We start from the raw sequence: 22,329 nt of genomic DNA, 5'->3' as shown, positions 1-22,329 counted from the left end.
CCGTACAAGCTAGGATATATTTATGTAACTATCTAGCGCCTAGTACACCAGCAACAACTTTGCCAAGTTCATGGACTGGACAGTGAACTTGTGAGCATCTGCTTTAATACGTGGCCTGACTTTGGTTCACAGCCTCTGGTTCAGGTCTCAGATTTGGCACCAGGCCCATTGCTCTAAGCTCTCTCTCTTTATTACAAACTCCAGAGGGGCCTGCCAGCGTGTGGGAGCCCCCTACCACACCAGACCCTGAGACACCAGAGACATGGATGGGTTAAGACCAGCCTTGCAGGGGGACAAACGTACACTGACACCCCAAATGCTCAAGGGGTCACTCTCTATCCCAGCCTAGGAGGCAGGACACCCCAGGTTGCAGCCAAGATGGCTGACACATGGAGGAACCTGGAGTCATGGCAGGATCCTATCTCAGTTTCTAACCCAAAGGTTTTGCGGTGGCAGAAGAGCACAGAGCTGCATGAAAACTCCCCACTGCCCCCTGCCAGTGTCATCAAACAGACCTGCCCTAAGAGAAGGGATGTAAGGGAGCTGTGTATTGGAAACTTTAAGTTTGATTGATTAGAAACGGCTGCAAGAATCTAAAAAGAGCCTGGTAGGACAACTACGAAGGGGATGGGAAATGTGTAGTAGCAGCTCTGCATAACAGCCGTGGGTTTGAACTTCCGCAGGTCACTGGTTAAAGTGACCCTGCTCACTTCAGTCTCAAAGGAGGAAGAGATGTGACAAAGCGGAAATTTCCTGAAATATTTTTATAAATCCCACACAAGTCTTGGTTTCCCTCCATACTTTTCATTGCTAGCCAATGGAGGTAAAAGGGAGCTCCTGGGGCAGTGCAGGAGACATGAGGTGTGTGTGTCTGGGCCCCAATGCATAGGGTCATTAAGGAACTGGCTGAAGCCAACCCATATTAAAGAAGAATCTGAAGGAGACAATGGGAAGCCCCAGTGCTGACTTCTAATGGCGCCGGTGGGTGCTCGACCACTCTCTGCCCGCAGCCTCGCTCCGACTCCATCCCGGCCCCCCCTCCTGCCCCCATTCCAACCCCTTTCCCAAAGTCCCCGCCCCGGCCCCGCCTCCTCCCCTGAGCGCACCACGTTCCCGCTCCTCCCCGCTCCCTCCCGGAGCTTGCTACAGCTGTTTAGCACTGGGAGGGAGGTGGAGGAGCAGGGGTGCGGCGCGCTCAGAGGAGGAGGCAGAGGTGAGGCGGGGCGAGGCAGGGCGAGGCAGGGCGGGGAGCTTGGCTGCCAGGGGGTGCAGAGCACCCACTAATTTTTCCCCGTGGGTGCTCCAGCCCCAGAGCACTCACAGTCGGCGCCTATGGGCCAGTCTACGCTAGAAGCACAACATGGGCTCAGCTGCACAATACAGCTGCCCTGCTGTAATGCGTCTGGTGAAGATGCTCTATGCCGATGGGAGAGAGCTCTCCCATCAGCATCACAACTCCAGCTCTGTGAGGGTGGAAGTTATGGCGGCGGGAGAAGCTCTCCCAGTGACATAACGCTGTGCACATGGGTGCTTAGGTGATGTGACTTACGTCGCTTGGGAGGGTGGCTTACTCACACCCCTGAGAGACATAAGTTATACTAGAGACTAACAAATTTTATTTGAGCATAAGCTTTCGTGAGCTTTCATGAGCTACAGCTCACTTCATCGGATGCATTTGTTAATCTCTAAGGTGCCACAAGTCCTCCTTTTCTTTTTGCGAATACAGACTAACACGGCTGCTACTCTGAAATACGTTATACTGACAGAAGTGGTAGTGTGTACAAGTCCTGAGACGTGACAAGCATGGGCTTTGGGGAGATGCTGGGCTGTTCTTACCTGGGACTGACAAAGGGCAGAGACCGTGACAGAACTTGAGTTGGGGAGTCCATTTCAGCTTGGCTGGGTGAAGCTGTGGCCTTGCCAGACAGACTGTATCTACCTTCACTTCTCTCTGCTGCCATAAGGATTTCCAATGCTGTGTGCTAGGTGACTGATAAAGCCGCCTGATTTGAAACACTGCCAGGTGTCACTGCAAACTCCTGCTGGGGTGTTGGAGCCCCCGAAGAGCAGCCAGATCTTTCCCTGGAGTCTGGCTCAGTGGGAAACACTGAGCAGAGCTCATGGGGTGAAGTAGGAGGGCTGGAGTCCAGAGGCTCCATCTTGGAGGCGGTGAGGTCACATGGCTGGCCCTGCAGGAAGAGTGGGCAGGGGCACCATTTCAGATTTTGGTGTGCATGGGGCAACTTTAACCATGATTCCAGGGGCTACTTAGACACCTGAAAACTCTAGGTTTTTGACAGATAATAGGGGTGGGGGAGCACAACCACAAATTATAACTCAAAGGGGGGACTCAGCTCAAAAAGTTTAAAAGCCGTTCAGGGTGCAGTGAGGGGGTAGCTAGGGGCTGTGTGCCAGGAGAGGAGTAACTCAGGAGGCAGAGGGGCTGTGGCTGTAGGTCCAGTTTTTCAGTCCCTAGTTGGCACAGTGGGGGCAGGTCTGCTCCACATGGTCATGCCCACACCAGCCTGGGCCACGCTGTCCTATGTGATCACCTTGGCCACCGGCCCTAGCGGTTCATGGGCACTGAGAACTACGCCTACCTTAGCCTGTAGATCACAGAAGCCTTTATCCAGCCCATGTAGGGAAACTGATTGGGACATACAGAGGTGCCTGGCGTCACCGCTCACCTTGCGCCCAATGTTTCTCTGTGCCGTCCTGAGCCCCCTAGCGGAGCTGAGGGCCAGCCCTGCACAGCAGGACTCGGGAGGGAGCAAGGCCAAATGGAAGGCAGAAATCTGGGTGACACCCCTCCCTCCCATGCATCACCTCTGTGATATAGCCAGTTGTGGGGGACGCCAATCTCTGTCCATGCGGGGGGGGGGGGGCAGGTGCCCTCCCTAAATTGCACCTCTGAGAGTGGGACCAGCTGAGGGGCTGGTGCACTGAAGGGGCTTCTCCAAGGAACCATTTAAAAGTGGGGCATAGCACCAATCCTGTGCGTCCCTGACACCAACCAACACTAGGGCAGCACAAGGATCATCATCATCCCTAATCACATCACCCTCACCATCAGGGGCTCGTTCATCTGCACATCTACCAATGTGATAGATGCCATGTGTGCCATCAACACCCCTCTGCCATGTACATTGGCCAAACTGGACAGTGTCTATGCAAAAGAATAAATGGACACAAATCTGACATCAGGAATCATAGCATTCAAAAACCGGTAGGAGAACACTTCAATCTCCCTGGTCACTCAGGAACAGACTTAAGTGTGGCAATTTTGGAATAGAAAAGCTTCAAAAACAGACTTGTTAAGAAAAAGTTAGCATATGTGACTCCATTTTGGTTTGGGCCCACCATTATCTAAAGCAAGCACATCATGCACCAGGAGAAGTGTTCCTTAGATGCTGCATTCCTGTGAAAACTCTCCCCCTTGTCTGTTTTTTGTCTGTTCCTAACTCCCTGCCTCCTGGCCTTTTGATGTGGGCCTCCCATCCTGATAAGAAAAGTTACTGGTGCATTGCTTCATGGTGTGTAGTTAAAGTAATAGTTTAGCACTGGGAATGTACCTAGCAGGGATAGGTGGAAGATAAGAAAGGGGTTTGTCTATTGGCTAAGGTTTCCGATGCACGAGGGCAACATGCTTCGCTAAAAGATATATAATCTTTGTATAACCTGCATTCGGGGTCCCCTCCTGACTAGCAGGGGGGCACCACGCTCGAGCGTAATAAACTTAGTATATTTGGGAACTCTGCAGTTGTGGACTCTGTTTGTGTGCCTCAGCCTAGACTGGAACTGTGCGTGACCTGTTAGGTATAATTTGTAGCAGTTCCTGTGCATGACCTATCAGGTATAATTCGTAACAGTTTTTGTGCGTGACCTATCAGGTATAATTCACAACAGTTTTTGGCGACCCAGATGGGACGCTAGTCTCGCCCCGACGAGCGAGACCACACTCCTCCTCTCGGACAGCTCCAGCCGGCACAGGGTGAGTTCACCTTTGAGTACTCCGAGGAGCGGGAGTGTGGGCCGTCGCTTAGGCGATAAGGTGGCACATTTGGTGTCCTTTTCGTAGCCCATTATGGGTTCTGGGCAGAGTGTAAGTAGGGGGACCCCTCTGGCTGAAATTCTCGAGAATTGGAGGAATATTTCTGGTACCCGTGGGTTAGGTAAAAGGAAAGCTGTAATCTTGTGCAAGGTTGCGTGGCCAGCACTAACAACTCAAACACCTCTCGAATGGCCACCGGATGGGTCCTTTGCTGGGGACAAATTAACAGCACTTAGGAAAAGGCTGGAGGACAAAGCTCCAGTCCAAATGGATTATTGGTATGTATGGGATAACTTATGTGCGTGCAAAAGGACGTCCTCTGTGGGGTTTCATGCGAGCTGGACAAAGCACAACAGCCAATATGGTTGGTAGCTAAGCCGTTTATCTGTTATTTTCTCATTGCTTTTATACACTCCTCTTACATAATATTTTCAACCCCTTCCAAAGTCCATCATCCGATCACGGAGACATCTCGTTGGTCGAGCAGCCTCAGCACAGGCTATGCACGTGCGTCCTTCCTCTTGATTGGAGCACAGCTGTTCGCTGTCTGTTGTCAACAAGGTCTGGTGTTGCCAGTTTGCCTGGGTCACGTTCCAGTCTGTAACTATTTCTCAATAGTTCATTAAAAGTTCACCGCGATCTTAACTAGCTCATAAATATTCTTAACTAGCTCACAAATACACCATGTTCCCACATCTCCCCCCTTATTATTACACGATACACAGACCACCGATCACTTGCGTATTGCACATCCAATTTTCGTTCATTAACAGGGGTGACCCAACGGGGGCAGAGCGATGCATTTACGGAATATATCAAACAAGGAGGGGAGACATTGCAGACAGCAACAAAGGCAGATAAGACCAATACATACAAAAACTATAATTCCAAATAACTGCCGAAGCCACCCCAAAGAAGGCAACCACCCTGTAAGCCAGTCCGAAAATCCCGCAAACCCGGTATCTTGATGGATGTGCTCAGTGAGAGAAGTCAACTCATCCAGACGCTCCTCAATGGATCGGCTATTATCCGTAAGGTTGAAGCAACACATATGTTTAAAAGAATCACATCCCATATGATGCTTAAGCAATAAGAAATCAATCGCATCTCGATTATCTAAAATGGCATCTCTCAATTCCTGCTGTTCCATATTTAAAAGAGCAATTGCCTGTGATGTAGCATTAAGCGCTTTAACAGCAAAGCAAGCTAATGCATTCAAAGTTTGTACCGTGTAATAAGTTGAAAAACAAGGAATGCCTGCAACGGCATTCATTAAGGCCAAATATTCCGAGTGACTGTATAATTTAACATCGGCCGAACACGTATCTTGCAGGGTCGCACTCCGCCGACTTCGCTGCTGATTCTTTCCAGGCAACAAAAGGGTCATTTGGCTAAGGCAGCATAAGGTATTATGACTTAAATTAGCGGGAATATAACTGAAAGTCCGTGCGCCGCAGGTAAAAAACCAACCAGACGGCAAAATAATATGTCCATAATTAAAAGAAACATTAACTGCATTAGTACAATTCAAAAAGGGGGTGCTTACGATTTGGCAGCCCATGGGTACTTTTGCGCGTGTGCAATTAACCACTCATGCACACGTTACATTATCCGCCCGGGCTGGATACGGGGTATGTAAAGATAGGGCCCCAGGGGGCAAGGAATAATTGGCGGGGCCCCAATTTGCCATATTCGAATACTGTGAAGACAAATTGGCATAAGCTACAAGCATGGTGTTATTGCCAATTTCTTCGGGATGATGACATATGGGCACAAGTGCCCAGTAGTTCCCCGGCTGCCGCAGAATCAGACAAACAAAAGTGTGTGACATTGGCTATCAATGCTAGACGTTCCCATAGGTTATACGTCATTCGCACACGTAGGGGTACAAGGAGCCCCCCTTGCAACCCAAGCAATAATACTATAACAATTTTAGCAACCCACATCCTCATTTTGGAAATAAACAGGATATGGCTGCAAGCACAACCTCCTCTGATGCTTCCTCTCCAAGCGCGGGATCTTGTTCTCCAGGCACCAGGTTCAAGGGCGAGCGAGGTTGCTGTAGCCACGGACGTACCCACTTGGCCGGGATCCACCGGGGACCTGCATCAGTAGAAACACAAGCATATCCCCTTCCCCAGGTTAACAATTCCACCGGCCCTTTCCACATCTGTTGGCGATAGTCAAACCAGCGCATTCGGGGCCGGGCGATTTGTTCGTCCCGGGTCAACCCAAAGAGGTGCCGGAACACGGGGGGGTGTGTCATGTTGGCCAGGCTGTAACCAATTTAAAACATATAATGCCTTTAACAGACGGGCCTGCGGGGTATGCTGAAGTGTATCTGGATGTGGGTCAGGGGTTACTCCCCCTTTTTGTTTAAGTAATAAAGATTTAAGCAAAGCATGAGTACGTTCAATAATAGCTTGACCCGTGGAATTACCGGGAACCCCGGTGATATGGGATACACCCCAACGAGCAAGGAAACGAGCCGTGCGGCAAGATATATAACCGGCACCATTATCTGTTTTAATAGTGGTCGGAATGCCCATAGCGGCAAAGCAACTTTGCCAGTGGCGAATAACATCGCGAGTGCCGGTTGAAGAAAGGGCAGTAGCCCAGATATAGCCGGAAAAAGTGTCAATAGACACATGAACGGAGCGAAGGCGGCCAAACTCAGGGAAAATAGTAACGTCGGTCTGCCATAATTGGAGGGAGGCAAGACCGCGAGGATTAACACCGAAAGAAAGGGGCAGAGAATGCCTCTGACAATCTGAGCAAGAGGCAACAATTGCACGGGTGTCTGCAAGGGGTAATCGAAACTGACACGCGAGAGCGCGTGCAGATTGGTGAAAAAAGTCATGGGAAAGGCGAGCCTGAGCAAAGGAGTTGGGAAGCTGAGCATATAATTGTGGGGGATTAACAAACGCATCGGCTCGCGCGTTACCCTCCGCGAGGAACCCAGGAAGACCGGAATGGCTACGGATATGCATAATAAAATAGGGGACCAAACGAGCATTAAGGAGGTGCCATAATCGTAAAAAGGCACGCCAGAGGACAGGATTAGGCATGCGGCGAAGAAAGGCACGTTCCATCCGGCATACCACCCCAACAACATACAGGGAATCAGTAACAATATTAAGAGGTGTGGTAGGCCATTTTTCAAAAGCATGAATAACGGCACAAAATTCGAGAACTTGGACAGAACCTTCCGCTACAACGGCCTCATGGCACCAGCGGTCAGCACTACGCCAAAAAAGGACGGCACGGGCAACGCGGCCACTGGTGTCAGTAAAGACCGTAAGGCCAGAGAGGGGCGCCAGAGAAAGAAGCGGCAGACGTTCCAACGGAAGGGGAGCAGAGAAAAGACGGTGCGGGGGGTAATGATTGTCCAGACGGCCAGCGTAATTTAAGAGGGCCAACGCAAAAGGCAAAGATTCCGCAAGTAAACGAGTAAGGGTGCGGGAATCATAGGGGAGATAAATAATGAACGGGTCACAATATGAGCCGAAGAAAGGGAACGGGGATCGGTAGGAGTTTGTCCACCTTGAAGCAGACTAAAAAGGGGTTGCAAATCATCATTAGTAATACCGCATATAGAGCGGACCCACTGGAGATCTCCAAGCAAATGCTGTACATCATAAAGGGAGCGGATATCAGTATGAAAGGTAAGCTTTTGGGGCCGCACAACGGCATCAGTAATTTCCATGCCCAAGTATTGAAAAGGGGAACTCTGCTGAATTTTATCAGGGGCAACTACAAGGTCAGCCACCTGGAGGGTGGATCGAATTTCTTGAATAGCTGTATCGGGACACAAATCAATACCAGCAAATAGGAGATCATCCATAGAATGGTAAATAAGCCAGCGAGGGTGCGCGTGGCGAAGGGGAGCAATGGCCCAGGCCACAAAAAGCTGGCAAATGGTAGGAGAATTTTTCATGCCCTGTGGGAGTACGGTCCACTGAAAACTATCAGCGGGCTCAGCTTTATTCAGTGACGGGACCGAAAAGGCGAATTTCTCGCGGTCCATCGGATGTAGGGGAATAGTAAAAAAGCAATCTTTCAAATCGACAATAAGAAGGGGCCAATCACGGGGGATCATGGTAGGGGTTGGCAGCCCAGGCTGCAAGGCACCCATATCTTTCATAACAGCGTTGACCGCACGGAGGTCCTGTAATAAGCGCCATTGTCCAGATTTTTTGGGAATGGTAAAAATAGGAGTGTTCCAGGGACTAGTGGAAGGCTCCAAATGACCCGCCAATAACTGTTCGTTTACAAGTCTTTTAACATGGGCGAGCTTTTCTGTTGTAAGCGGCCACTGTGCAACCCACACAGGAGAGTCGGTCAACCATTCGAGTCGAGGGGTCGGTCGCCCATCAGTGGCCGCTAAGCAAAAAGGGGCTCATTTTGTAGCGTGACGCCCCATTGGTTCAAACAATCCCGGCCTAGGAGCCAAACAGAAGTAGCAATAACATATGGGCGTACCCACACAACAGTAGAGGGGTTTTGAGTGTCAGTAACAGCAATAAATTCGGTACTAATACTGGTGTTCTGAGTCCCCCCGATGCCACGCACGGGGGTGTTAAGTTCTTGCAGGGGCCAATTTGAAGGCCATGACTGGAGTGGGAGAACAGTAACATCGGCCCCGGTGTCTAAAAGGGCATCATGATAAAGCAAGTGTCCGTCGGGGCCCTTATAACATACGGCTCGAAGCGGTTTGCTGGCAGTTATTCTCATTGCAAAAGCGATCTCAGGATTTCCAGTAGACCCAAAACCACCAGAGCCTCGACGAACTGGATTAGTATGGGGAACTGCGCTCTGAAAAGGGATTAATTGTGCGACACGAGTGCCTGCTGAAATGAGGACAGGAGGACAAAAAACACGCACCATGATCTTTATCGGGCCGGTATAATCTGCATCGACAAGGCCCGGAAGAACAAAAATACCTTGTCGGGAGGCGGAGGAGCGACCGATTATCAGGGCACTTAGCCCATACCCCAAGGGTCCCGTGGCTGTGGATGGGAGAACATGCACTTGCTCATCATCTATGGAGGTGTCGACGGAGAGGGCCAGGTCCACTCCGGCACTGCCGGCGGTGGCTCCTGTGAGGTGTTCCAGACAGCCGGGCGAAGGGGAGGCATTTGTATCCGCGCGCCCCTCCGTTGAGCGCTCATTTGTCCATTTCCTGGTAGGGGGGTTCCATCCTTCTTATAGCGAGAACGGCATTCTGAAGCACGATGCCCAAACTTATCACAGCGATTGCATGTGCCAGCAAATGGGCGAGAAGAGACGGAAGGCGCAACCCGTTGCCCACCCCTGTCGTTTCTGTTGGGACAATTCCGTTTCATATGGCCGGGGCGCCCGCAGGCAAAACACGAACCTGGGGGCCGAACGGGCCCGCGGGCCCCAGGGGCACGGCCAATGAGCGGTTTAAGAGCGACGGCTAAGGCTGTCGCTTGGGCCTGCACATGAATAGTAGCCTTTTCCGCCTCCTCAACCGCCGTGGCACGGTTACATGCCTCAATCATTTCCATTAAGGAGGCTGTTTTTGGCAATGAGGCCAAAATGCGACGGCAAGTAGGGTTAGCATTCTGCGTTGCTAAGTCCATTCCCACCGCCGCTCTGGCGTCCTCCATTAAGTTAGGGGATCTTTCTAAGGCTTGCTGAAGGCGGTCCAAAAAGGCGGAATACGGCTCCGACGCGCCCTGAACAATTTTTGCATAAGGAGGGGAAGGTTTTCCCATCTGGGGCACCTCTTTAAACGCCGCCAACGCCAGACTCTGCGCCTGCTGTAGGACGCCAGGGTCTAGGCGGGCCTGGAGTTGAGGGTTGGTATATTCCCCAGTGCCCATCAAAACATCTAGGGTGACTGCTCGTAAGGGGCTGTCGTCCGGCTGATCCATATTACGAATAATCGCCACCTCAGCCCTGCGACGCCAGCTATCCTTCCATAACAGGCGCTGGGTCGGGGTCAACAGCATATCTGCAAATATTTGCGCGTCATAAGGACACATAACTTGACTAGTAAACACTTGCTCAATTAGAGATTGGACATAATGATTATCTAAGCCATACGCCATAACGGATTTCTGTGCTTCTCTAATCAATTTCCAATCAAGGGGGGCCCACCTTCGGCGCCCGTTGGCGTCCGTAGTAACAGGGTAAAGCACGGGCGACTCAAGCACTACTGGGTACGCCGAAGGGAAAAACTCCCCTTCGATAATCGCATCCTTTATCACCCCGTGCCAGCGTCGTGCCGGATTTGGGGGGCCCTTTCCCCGCTTCTGCCCCGGGAACTCAGGGGATTCCTTCTCCTCATCAGAGGAGTAGACCGGGGGTGGAGATGAACCACCCCGAGTCCCTAATACTTTTGCCACCTGAGAAGGGCCAGGAGGCGGATCGCTTGCCATAAGGGCCAACTGCCGAAGCATGTCAGTCAGCTGCTGGCCCTGCTGGCGCATCTCCTGCAGAAACGCGTCGGATTTAGTCAATTTATTAAAATCGGGATAGGCAGGTTGGGAGGCATGTTGGGGAACAACAGCGGGAGAAGTATTTGCAAAGGGCACTGACTGCCCTGGATCCCACTGAAGCGTATCTGAAACGACAGGGTGGGGGTCATATGTAGGCATATCTCTAACCCAAGAACGGTCGACATGCTCGGTGGCATCCATAGGCACATCATCTGGTGGGAGCGGAACAGTACTTGGGTCTGGCGCCGGGACGGGCGAGGAGGGAGCCACAGGAATTACGGTCTCGGGGGCACCAAAAAAGTCTCGAGCCCCCACAAGAAGAACCTGTGGGGGATCATCCTTAGGTTTGGGGCGGAACATCTCAGAAACCGTCGCTTGCACCTCCGCCTCAGCTGCCAGGGCCGCTATAGCTTTCTTAACCTTGCACCAGGTCTGGCTAAGGGACACAGCCTCCTTATTCCCATGGGCAACGGAGTCCCAAAGATCCTGTCCCAATCGCTCCCACACTTGTCCATCAAAAGCATGATTTGGCTTCTTCAGAAACCCTCTCCTCTGTCCCCATTTCAGCAGATGAGACAAGGATTCTGCAGTTACTTTCTCGCCCCGTTTCTCTATGATACGAAGTAAAAATTCATGCACGGTTTTCTCTTCGGCTGATACAGCGGTACCCATTGTTACTTAAAGCCGCTCACCTGTGCGCACTTGCGTCACTCTCGGACGCCCAGGAGCCGAAAAGCCGGTGCCTCCTGCCGCGGCTAGAACTCTCGCTTTTTCAGAAGGGATCACGTCGGGGTCACCATTTGTGGGGTTTCATGCGAGCTGGACAAAGCACAACAGCCAATATGGTTGGTAGCTAAGCCGTTTATCTGTTATTTTCTCATTGCTTTTCTACACTCCTCTTACATAATATTTTCAACCCCCTCCAAAGTCCATCATCCGATCACGGAGACATCTCGTTGGTCGAGCAGCCTCAGCACAGGCTATGCACGTGCGTCCTTCCTCTTGATTGGAGCACAGCTGTTCGCTGTCTGTTGTCAACAAGCTCTGGTGTTGCCAGTTTGCCTGGGTCACGTTCCAGCCTGTAACTATTTCTCAATAGTTCATTAAAAGTTCACCGCGATCTTAACTAGCTCATAAATATTCTTAACTAGCTCACAAATACACCATGTTCCCACAGTCCTCTTTCCTCCTCCTTTTCTTATTTATCTCAGGGGTCTCCAGCCCCGCTCTGTGCTATGCCTGCTTCTGCCACTCCTCTGGCTTACCCTCGGCTTTCTGACCTACGCCCAGGACCAGTTACAAGCCTTAAAACAGGACTTCCAGGCAGAAAAAAAAGCACTGGCTAAGCAAGTACCAGTCCTTCAGAGACTTGTCAAAATGTAACCATTTGTGCTCAGCATACACCGTAACAGCAGTGTGTCTGCCATAAAAGGAAATTAAATAGTTAAACCGCCAATTGGCCGTGCATTCTGTCCGGGTGGCAAGCCTCACGGGGAAGGTCTAGGATAGCCCTTATAAGTAAAAATATTTAAGAGAAGAGACCAGAAGGGCTGGGGGCTAGTTAAAAAGCCCACCCTCCTTGTTAAATGGATAGTGGGACAAAGCTGGTGCTCATGGAAGGGACAGTTCAGAGAGAAAATCAGGATCGGGCCCTGGCGGGCAGGCAACAAATAGAAAAATTGCAAAACAGGTTAAAAACTTCGAGAGCATAGTGGAAAAAAAAAGGAGTTAATAATTACAGGAATGGGAAATGTAAATCCCGGAATAATATTTGGAATGGTAAAATATGAGTTGATTGGGTGTCGTTTTGGGAAATAAGCAAGTGATTTAAAAAAGGAAAGTGAGAGGTTAACTCTGTAGTTGCTGGAGGGAATTAAGTAGTTAAACTTTGTGAAATACTAGAAAGAAAAAGAATTTTTGGTTTCTTTGCAGCCATTTTAAGAAAAATGGCCCTTTTTCAAAGGAATCCAATTATACCGTGCTACTTAATTAATATCTTATTAGGCTCCAAGGGGCTACAATAGGAGGTGTCTTCCTTTTCAGGTCGCTGTGTGTTTGACAGCAGGAGTTAAAAGTAAAAGGCAATCAAAAGTCTGGTAAAGTTTATTGTGCCCTTTTTAAAGTAAGAATCTTTAAGCTGTGGATCCAAAAGCAAGCCGGAAAGCATTTGTTTTAATGTAAATTACCTAACTGATAAGGTAGAAGACACTGAAACCTGGGCTGCCTATGAAACAAATACAAGAAAATATGGGTAATTCCTTTGTTTTGCCTGCAATTAACAAGGGTATTTGTATATAAAAAAAAAAATTTAAGCAATGACTGACTGCCCAGAAGGGGTATATCTATGCTCTTTTTGTCTTTCAGAAAATCAGAGGAAACTGATGCCAGCTGAAAAGCAATTCAACATATCATGAATTTACTGGCACAATAGGAATTATGTTCTGTGTTCTATGTTCTGTCTTATGTTTGTCTTGTGGCCAGAATTACTGGGTCTAATTTTTCATAGGACAGTTTAATTTAAAACTAAATAGAAGGGTTAAATCAAAATGCAGATACTTGTTTTATTCAACTTGGAATACAAAATGTTTGGATAATATCAGGAAAATGTGATATACTAAAGTTTAATATATTTGCTTAAGTAAAAAAAATAAATTTCATTGGCCAGATCTTTTAATTGAAAAAATTGTTGTTAAAATTCACACACCAACAGTTTTTGGAAGCAAGGACATGAAAGGTTAACCCACTCCCCATATTACACATGGAATCCTTCTGGCTACCTCAAATTTCTAGCCAGAAGGCTGGGGAGGGAGGAAAGCTATTGGATACCAGAGATTGTACCAAGTGGACTCCTCAAAAGTGGGTGTGCTTGTCCTGGCTTGTTGCTCCAAAGCTCTGTAATAAAATCATTTTACAAGAAGGGTGTATGTGGCATACATTAAATAATAAGACTAAAGTGCTGTATAATGGGCAATGTATATGTGTTCATTTTTGAACAAAGGTGTGTGAGTAGAAAGTGAACGTTTCCTTTACAGGTTAATAGAAACCAAGAAGGGAAGAAGAAAAAGAATGGAGGACAAGTTAATTCAACGCTGTAGCTGGCAGGCTCGGTCCAAAGATAAGACACTGGTCTGCCCAAGGACACTACTCACAGCTAGGATTTGGCTGACAGCCAAGAAAGAGGGGGGCTTGAATGTGTCCAAGCAGCTGTGAGATCTGGAAAACACTGCCAGACATTAATGAAATGTGTTAGGTCTCTGTATTTACAGGTAAAAGAAGTCCTGCTCCAAGGATCCTGAGCAAACCTGCCATTTGTTAAAAACTGGGTCTACATAAAGGTCCATCAATGAAAGACTACCCTGGCCCCATGCTGGAAAGGCCCTTATTAAGTCCTGCTAACTACCAACACCGCTGTGAAGTACCAAGGACTGACTGCCTGGACCCATGCTTCTTATTGCAAAAAGACCCCTCCACCTCGAGATGACTTCACTTCGACTACTGATCAGCCTATCCCTCCTTCTGAGTTTTTTCTTTCCTCCTTTTGGACAGCAGGGGAAAGGACAAGGTGAAGTGCTAGTAACCTCTCCCTTGTCCACTGACAGAGCTAACCTGCATTCAGTATTTGCTAAAGAAACCAAAGCTCTACAGGGTGACGTGCTAGTAACCTCTCCCCTGTATAATGCAAAATCACGACTGTTCCAAAAGAAAAAAAGGAACACCTGCTCTCCTGAAACCACCAAGATCCAAGGATTCCTGGCTACAAAAAACATTGAGAATTGGTCTTGGTGGCGAAGACAGAGCATTGTACATTGGCAGGGAGGGAGTTGCGGGATGTATTCTTGGGAATGTGGAGTGAAGAGATGGGTTTATTCCAGGGGCTGGAATCTGTGCTTGTGGGCAAGTACCATCAGAATGCACTGTTCTCCCTAATTGTCTTCCGGATGATGAATACCAAAAATGCCTTACAGCCACGAACATTACTCCCACCATCTGCCACCACTCCTTTGCAGGTAAAGGTTCCTGGATCCATCATAGCTACGTTAAGTTGGCACTGGGACCCCCACCTGACCCTGACAAACCATCGGACGAGCCACTTCACGAACGAATGCCACTACCAACCCATGGACTGAGCTTTCCAGCTATTGGGACCTTTACAGCCCATCAGGACTTCTTGTGTTCCTGTTTATTGGACTTACATTGGTGGTGTTGATTTTTGTGTGGTACAGGGGAGGATGCCGATATTGGTATGGTTTGCCTGGGGGTTCCTCTCCCTATTCCCAAGTCCAGTACAAGGATGGGAGGATAATAGCTTTTTAAATTTAACCCGCGCCATAAAACAGGGTATAAATCGAACCTAGTGTTAGATTTGTATTCATACCCCCCACATATTTGGGTCAGGGAGTCCCATTGATAGGGGTATCTATCCCTCTTAATCGAACACTCCAAGCTAAGCTATGGGCAAACACTACATTTAACTGGAATGTTACGATCCAAAGATGGTCTATTGATACGGTGGCCCAGGGTAATTATGCTTTATGTGTGTCACGATGTAAGGGCATGGAAAATACAGTTTTTGTGGGGAATTTTGTGGCGTGCAAGGACACCACCCAGATCAGCTCTGGTGCGGCAGACCCCTCCACCTACTCCGGGGCCCCGGGGCCAGTCCCTGAGGGGTCTGGCTAGTATTGGTTATGCAATCACACAGCCTATAAGGTTCTCCTGGCAGGATGGTGCGGTACATGTACCTTAGGGCCTATAGTACCTGCCATGACAGTACACCAGACCCTGACCCAGGGAGAGATCCGCAATCTAGTATGGAGAAACCGATGAAGTATTCCTTTAAATCCTCTTTCTCAACGGCCCACAGGCTTTCACTTCTTTGTGCATCGATTTCTGCCATGGTTAGGAGTAAGCAAGTTAAAAAAAAGCTATAAAACATTTATACACTTTCTCATTGGAGTGAGTACATTCTCACTCCAATGAGAAACTCTGGAGCTTGAATTAATATGCAAACTAGATACCATTAACTCGGGTTTGAATAGAGACTGGGAATGGCTGGGTCATTACACATATTAAATCTATTTCCCCATGTTAAGTATCCTCACACCTTCTTGTCAACTGTCTAAATGGGCCATCTTGATTATCACTACAAAAATTTTTTTTCTCTTGCTGCTAATAGCTCATCTTAATTAATTAGCTTCTTACAGTTTGTATGGCAACTTCCACCTTCTCTGTATGTATATATATCTTCTTACTACATGTTCAATTCTATACATCCGATGAAGAGGGCTGTAGCCCACAAAAAGTTTATGCTCTAATAAATTTGTTAATCTCTAAGGTGCCACAAGTACTCCTGTTCTTCTTTCATCATCCTGTCTGTAGATGCTCTGTCTCAAAGGCAGAAATTCCCTTGCAAGCAGTGTTGCCAATTTAGACTTAGTAACTTTTTGGTTTCCTTAGCGAGAAAATAAGTGTCAAAGTCACCAGTGACAAATCTAGTGACTTTCACTGCCAACTACAGTGACATTCAGAGAAAGAAGTCACCAATATCTATAGTGACAAAATCATTCACAAGCAGCTCAATAATGTTAATAAAATCCATTCCTGCTCTTCTTACTACATTCTGCTGCACACCAAGTCAATGTCATTACGTCTCAATTGAGCACATCCTCGGAAGGAATCACATTCCAGGACTTCTTGGGCTGAGATCACTATAATCTGCAGGCGAGGAAAACAAGTTTGTGGAGGCTAATTAAATAGTTTGATAAAGCCAGGCGCACTGTGGAGCGAGCAGCACATTAGCCAGGCCTTGTTTTTACCCATATGTGTTCTTTCTCGCCGCTCCATAGTAGGTAGCACCCCCTGTAATGCAGGGAAAGATGGCTAATGAAGTGGGCAGGCTTGGGGAGGCAGTTAAGCCATTGAGGAGAGCGGCACGGATGGACGGTGGGGCGGGGAGGAGACAGGGCCATGTGCCCCAATGGGATGGGGGGGCACCATGCCTCCAGGAAGGAAGCCCTTACTACAGGATCAAAGGTGGAGCTAGCTTGATTTCAGGTCCCCTTTACTCCTTCCCCTGGCTTGGCCAGGGATTAGCTGCCCAGCTGTTTTCAGAAATCAAACCCTGGAAGCGGGGGGGGGGGGGGGGGGAAGGGGTCCGGCTGGCGGATTTTTGGTTCTAAATCTACTCTCTTGGCTGCCTGCAGCGCCGAGCTCGGGTCAGGTGAACGCCTCTCGCCCCGCAGGGCTCAGCCACGCGTCCCTACACGGCCCTGCGGTGAAACACTTTGAGGTCCATGGTAATTGCTCACAAAACGGGCGTGGCGGGGGGGCGGGGCTGACTGACACCACGCCCCCTGTCTGTCCCGAAGGGCGGCCACTCGGGCCAGTGGCCCTGGCGCCGCATGATGGGGCGGACCCTGGTCTCCGGACTCTCCCATTCGCTGCCAAGAAAGGGAGGCTCGCCTGAAACTAACCAACCCCAGCGCGGCGGGCGGCAGGGCACAGCGCGCCCTGGCCAATGAGCGGCCGGAGGAGAGAGAGGCGAGAGCGCGCGCCCCCAGCGCGCGTGCGTGCTCTGGGCGCGGCTTACTGGACTCCCCGCAGCCCCGCCCCGGGACTACGGCTCCCAGCAGGCTCCGCGCGGGGCCGCCTCTCTTCCGAGGGCGTGACGCCCGGCCCGACGCGCCGGAAGTGGGTCCCGGGGACGTGACGTTGTTTGCGCGCCACGCCGCCCCTCCGACGGCTTGGTGAAGGTGACGGGTCGGAGCGCGCGGCCCAGACGGACCCGATCCCCGGCCTCGCCCGCCATGGCCGCGCGCCAGCTGCTGAGCCCTCGCGGGGCTGCCGCCCTGCGCCGCTTCTCCGCCGCGGTGAGTGGGGGGCGGGGCCTGGGGCCTTCTTCTCCCCGCCCCTCCCCCCCCCGGCGATGACTCTGGAGCCGAGTGACGCCGGCCCCGCCCCTGCACCCACCGGCCCCGGGACACGCCCCCCCCCCGCCAGGGCGGGGCCGGGGTCGTAGCCGTAGCCGGGCAGCGGCTTGGCCCCAGCCTTTCTGCTGCTCTGGGCCCCCCCACCCCACGTTGTCCCTCCTCTGCCCCCGCGCAGGGCTTCCCCGCTGGGGGCCAGGGCAGCGCAGGGTAGGATGGGGGTAGTGCTGGGGGGTGGGTGGTCCCAGGTTAATGCCTGGCCATGAGGGAGAGGTGCTGCTTGCTGTGGGGCTGGTACCAAGTCACCTTGGCAATGTGTTTTCCGCAGGCAGCTCCTAAGAAAACCCAGTTTGGCTCTTTGAAGGACGAGGACCGGATCTTCACGAATCTCTACGGACGCCATGACTGGAGGTGAGGTCCAAGCTGCACAGCCTACAGTATGACTCCTCACTCCTGGACCACTCGATACAGCCCTGTACTTCTACTCTGATTACAGCCAGAGTGTGGACCAGTGGGTACTAGGAGCCCTGTGGCGGGTGGGAAGAGATCCTATGTTCCGGTTGCTCCCTACTCCTAGCCATTGGGCTGGATGGGTGCTGGAACCCTTCAGAGAGGAAAAGCCCCATGTCCCATTCTCCAGCCCCCTGAGCCTGCTGGGCCCCCTCCTCGTCCCTGGGGGTGGATTGGAGCTGGCACCTCCTAGAGGTGAAAGACCCTGCATGTTCCCCACCCCTCTGAGCCAACCAGTTCTCCCGCCCTGGGATCAGATTACAGTCAGCGCCCCCTGGATGGGAAAGGTCCTGCATTCCATTCCCCAACCCTGAGCCTACCAGTCCCCCTTCCCTGTCCTGGGGCTGGGTTGGAGCTGGTGCTCTACAGAGGTAAAAGAGCCTGTATCTGTTTGAGAGTAGCAGCCGTGTTAGTCTGTATTCGCAAAAAGAAAAGGAGTACTTGTGGCACCTTAGAGACTAACATTTATTAGAGCATAAGCTTTCGTGAGCTACAGCTCACTTCATCGGATGCATTTCTGCATTTCTGTATCTGTTTGCAAAAAGAAAAGGAGTACTTGTGGCACTTTTGCGAATACAGACTAACACGGCTGCTACTCTGAAACCTGTATCTGTTTGGTTTGTGCTCTAGGTTTGGTACTGCTGATCCCCATAATGTAACCAGCTACTTTGTCTTCTCTCTTGTCCAGGCTGAAGGGGGCTCTGAGCCGAGGTGACTGGTACAAAACCAAGGAGATCCTGCTGAAGGGGATCGACTGGATCTTGAATGAGATCAAGACCTCAGGCCTGCGAGGTCGGGGCGGGGCTGGCTTCCCCACAGGCCTCAAATGGAGCTTCATGAACAAGCCTTCAGATGGCAGGTGGGTGGGGCAGGGCTGCTACTTTTGAGCCCTCCGTAGCATGGGGTGGACAATGGCCCAGAGCGATACAGCTCCTTCTTCTAGTCTGAAACATCGCTGTGGGGGGTGGGCAGTGCTGGGGCCTGCATAGAACCTAGACATCCTGGCTGCAAGCTCCCCGCACTAACAAGCGTTCCCAGAGTACCTCCACCCTGGGGGCAGTCCCATTGCAGGGCATGGGGCTGCTGAGCTGCAGCGTGTCTGGGTCCCGTTGGCTCCCTAGGATGGGGACAGCTGGCAGTGCTGGCCAAACGGGCTTTCCTCGCTGGCAGCAAGGTGGTGGAGCCGGGTCTGCTGTGGGATGGTAGCTCACGCGGGGAGGGCTGCTGCAGTCGGTCTGACAGGGTCTGTGTTTCAGGCCCAAGTATCTGGTGGTGAATGCAGATGAAGGGGAGCCAGGCACCTGTAAGGACCGTGAGATCATGCGCCATGACCCACACAAACTGGTGGAGGGCTGCCTGGTGGCAGGGCGCTCCATGGGGGCCCGGGCTGCCTACATTTACATCCGTGGGGAGTTCTACAATGAAGCCTCCAACCTGCAGGTAAGCAGGAGCTATGGGGGAGCAGGCGCACTGACCCATAGAGCCTGGGGAGTTGTGGGGTGGGGCAGCAGCTGCCACTTTGACCCATTTCCTCATGTGGCACAGAGAGCATGGCTGCGGGTGTGATGGCAGGAGCAGCTGTACTGACTGGTTTCTCTACAGGGCACAGAGGGCAAGGCAGGCCAGGGAGCCAGGCCAGGCGGGTGTGGAGCAGCAGGGCCGGGAAAGCAGCTGTGCTGACCTGTCTCCCTGCAGGTGGCGATCCGTGAGGCCTATGAGGCCGGCCTGCTGGGCAAAGATGCCTGCAACTCAGGCTACGACTTCGATGTGTTTGTGGTGAGAGGCGCTGGGGCCTACATCTGTGGGGAGGAGACAGCGCTGATCGAATCCATTGAGGGCAAGCAGGGCAAGCCACGCCTCAAACCCCCCTTCCCGGCTGACGTTGGTATGACCCACTGGGGAACTGTGCTGTTGGGGGAAGATGGGGGGTGCCTTAGTGGGGGTTCGCTTGCCCTCTTTAGGGTACTGAGGGATTGTGGGGTGTTCTAGCTGGGTCTCCCTGTCCTGCTGCTTGTGGGGCGGGGGGTTCACGTTGTTTTGGAGCACTAGGACCCCCAGCCTGTTCTGCGTCCATGTCACTGCCCTCTCCTTCCCCAGGCGTGTTCGGCTGCCCCACTACCGTGGCTAATGTGGAGACGGTGGCTGTGGCGCCCACCATCTGCCGGCGCGGGGGAGCCTGGTTTGCCAGCTTCGGGCGCGAGCGCAACTCGGGCACCAAACTCTTCAACATCTCCGGGCACGTGAACACACCCTGCACCGTGGAGGAGGAGATGTCGGTGCCGCTCAAGGAACTGATCGAGAAGCATGCAGGTGAGTTGCCAAACCCCAGCCCTCCCGATTGCTGGGTGGGCAACAGGGCTGGACATCCGCCTGTCCTCCCTTCCCCTCTTAGGCCACTTTGTCTCAGGGCTGCCCCATAGGTCTACCTCCAGCTGTTGTGGCTGTGGGTAGCTCACCCTACAGAATTAGGCAGGTGTGTGGGGGGAGTGATGGGGGAAACAAGTGCTGGCCTGCTAACCCTGCTTGTGGCCTGTGCACAGGGGCTGATCCGTCACTTCCACCCAGAGCCTGGAGTAGCAGGTGGCACTAGGAGGAGGCTTGGGCGGAAGGGGACAGCACTGGGCATTATGGATCTGGTTTGCCCTGGGCAGGGGGAGTGCTAGGCCTAATCCTGCCCCCTCTGTGCACAGGAGGTGTGCGCGGTGGCTGGGACAACCTCTTGGCGGTGATCCCAGGAGGCTCCTCCACCCCCCTCATCCCTAAGTCAGTGTGTGAGACGGTGCCCATGGACTTCGACGGGTTGGTGCAGGCGCAGACTGGGCTCGGCACAGCTGCCGTCATCGTCATGGACAAATCAGTAAGGCCCTGCCCCTTGGTCTGCCTGTGGCAGGCACGCTCCCTCCCTCCCCGCCAGCTGGCCTAGCACCTGCAGTGTGGCACTCACCCTCTCTTCCTCCCCCAGACAGACATTGTCCGAGCCATCGCCCGCCTCATCGAGTTCTACAAGCACGAAAGCTGTGGGCAGTGCACCCCCTGCAGGGAGGGTGAGTGCTGGGAGCTGGGCTGCTGCTGATCTGGGTACGACTGGGGGAGATATGCCAGACTGCCCATTGGTGTGATCAGAGGTGGTGGTGGGGGAAGATTCCGGGCTGGCTGGGATCACTGGGGTTAGGATGGGGCGGGGAGGATGTCTGACTAGCTGGGACCATGGGTGGAATTGGGGTGAGGATGCTGGACTGGCTGGATCTGTGGGTGTGGGGGGATGATGCCCAGCTGTCAGGGCCTATGGGTGGTATCGGGGGAGGGCAGTTCTGCTGATGCAGCCTCCCCCCCCCCCCCGCTTGCCCTCCCCAGGTGTGGATTGGATGAACAAGGTGATGTGGCGGTTTGTGCAAGGCAACGCGCAGGCAGCCGAGATCGACGCGCTCTGGGAGATCAGCAAGCAGATTGAGGGCCATACCATCTGCGCTCTGGGCGATGGGGCCGCCTGGCCTGTGCAGGTAGCGGGCGGCTGGGCACCAGGGCGGGGGTGTGGGTAGATGGTGGGTGTGTGCATAAACTAGCCTGGCACAAGGGCTCTGTGTGTGTTGTGTGTGTGCGCGCGCGCATGTGAGAGGCTCCTGCAGATGGGGGGGTACATCTGGGGGCTACTCTACGTGTGGTGAGGGGTGGGTGGCAGATGCAGGATGGGGGTGGGGTGCTACCTTGCCCGCCCTGTGCACTCATTCCTTGCTTGCAGGGGCTGATCCGTCACTTCCGCCCAGAGCTGGAGCAGCGGATGCGGTGTCATGAGGAGACTCAGGCTCGGCAAGCGTCCGCGTGAGGGCTGGGTGCCCAGTGATGGAGGGGGCTGGATCCTGCCTCTCTGTGTGGTCAGCGCCCCTCCCCCATGACAGCAGGTGGGAGGGGCTGAGCACTTGATCTGCATGGGGGCAGCCCTCTGTGCCTCTGGGTGTTGATAGGTTTCTCTGACATGTGCGGGGCGGGTGACTTACCTGTGTGTATATTGGGGTTCTTCTTGCATGAGGGGGAGACCCTCTGGCTGTGCTGTCTCCTCACCCGCCCACTGGGTGAGCTCCTCAATAAATGTGCTGTGGTGGCAGCTGGTATCTCCTTCCTGTGTGAATGCGCATCTGTGTAACACCAGGGAGCAGCTGGGCACGGAGCCTCTTCCAGAAGAGTGGCGGGTTGGGTTCCATTACAGCAGTGGCGATCTGGCTGTTCTTGGGGGTGATCTGGTACCAGCTGAGCTCTGCTTGGGTCTAATTTGAAAGCCCGACCTGACACTTCCCCGAGCCTGAGCCAGTGCTGCTGCTGCCTCCTTGTCCTCAGGGCTTCCTGCTCTCCGGCCCCTGTGATCTGTCTGTGCCACCTC

At 52.3% G+C, this 22,329-nt stretch overlaps 1 protein-coding gene and 1 long non-coding RNA gene across 3 annotated transcripts; both read left to right on the top strand.

Annotated features, from left to right (window-relative positions):
• Positions 1-3,670: 3,670 nt before the first annotated feature.
• On the top strand, positions 3,671-14,219 carry LOC122460663. The gene is made up of 2 exons (XR_006282115.1): positions 3,671-3,991; positions 12,883-14,219. It is a non-coding gene; the product is annotated as an uncharacterized LOC122460663 (long non-coding RNA).
• Positions 14,220-17,204: 2,985 nt separating this feature from the next.
• NDUFV1 (NADH:ubiquinone oxidoreductase core subunit V1) lies at positions 17,205-22,068 on the top strand. 2 transcript variants are annotated; one of them, XM_038405856.2, is made up of 10 exons: positions 17,205-17,387; positions 17,773-17,855; positions 18,643-18,813; positions 19,211-19,394; positions 19,650-19,839; positions 20,052-20,264; positions 20,645-20,811; positions 20,917-20,998; positions 21,309-21,454; positions 21,694-22,068. In XM_038405856.2, the coding sequence occupies exons 1-10, from the start codon at positions 17,325-17,327 to the stop codon at positions 21,775-21,777; spliced, it is 1,383 nt and encodes a 460-aa protein (XP_038261784.1). In that variant the 5' UTR covers positions 17,205-17,324; the 3' UTR covers positions 21,778-22,068. The 2 variants fall into 2 exon arrangements, with proteins under 2 accessions (XP_038261784.1, XP_043372488.1); XM_043516553.1 differs by lacking the exon at positions 17,205-17,387 and having other exon boundaries at positions 17,674-17,855.
• The last annotated feature ends 261 nt before the right edge of the window (positions 22,069-22,329 follow it).

This window comes from Dermochelys coriacea, chromosome 6 (genome assembly GCF_009764565.3).
Source record: "Dermochelys coriacea isolate rDerCor1 chromosome 6, rDerCor1.pri.v4, whole genome shotgun sequence".
Lineage (NCBI taxonomy): Eukaryota > Metazoa > Chordata > Testudines > Dermochelyidae > Dermochelys > Dermochelys coriacea.
The sequence above is the reverse complement of the archived record's forward strand: the minus strand, read 5'-3'. Positions and strand labels throughout refer to the sequence as shown.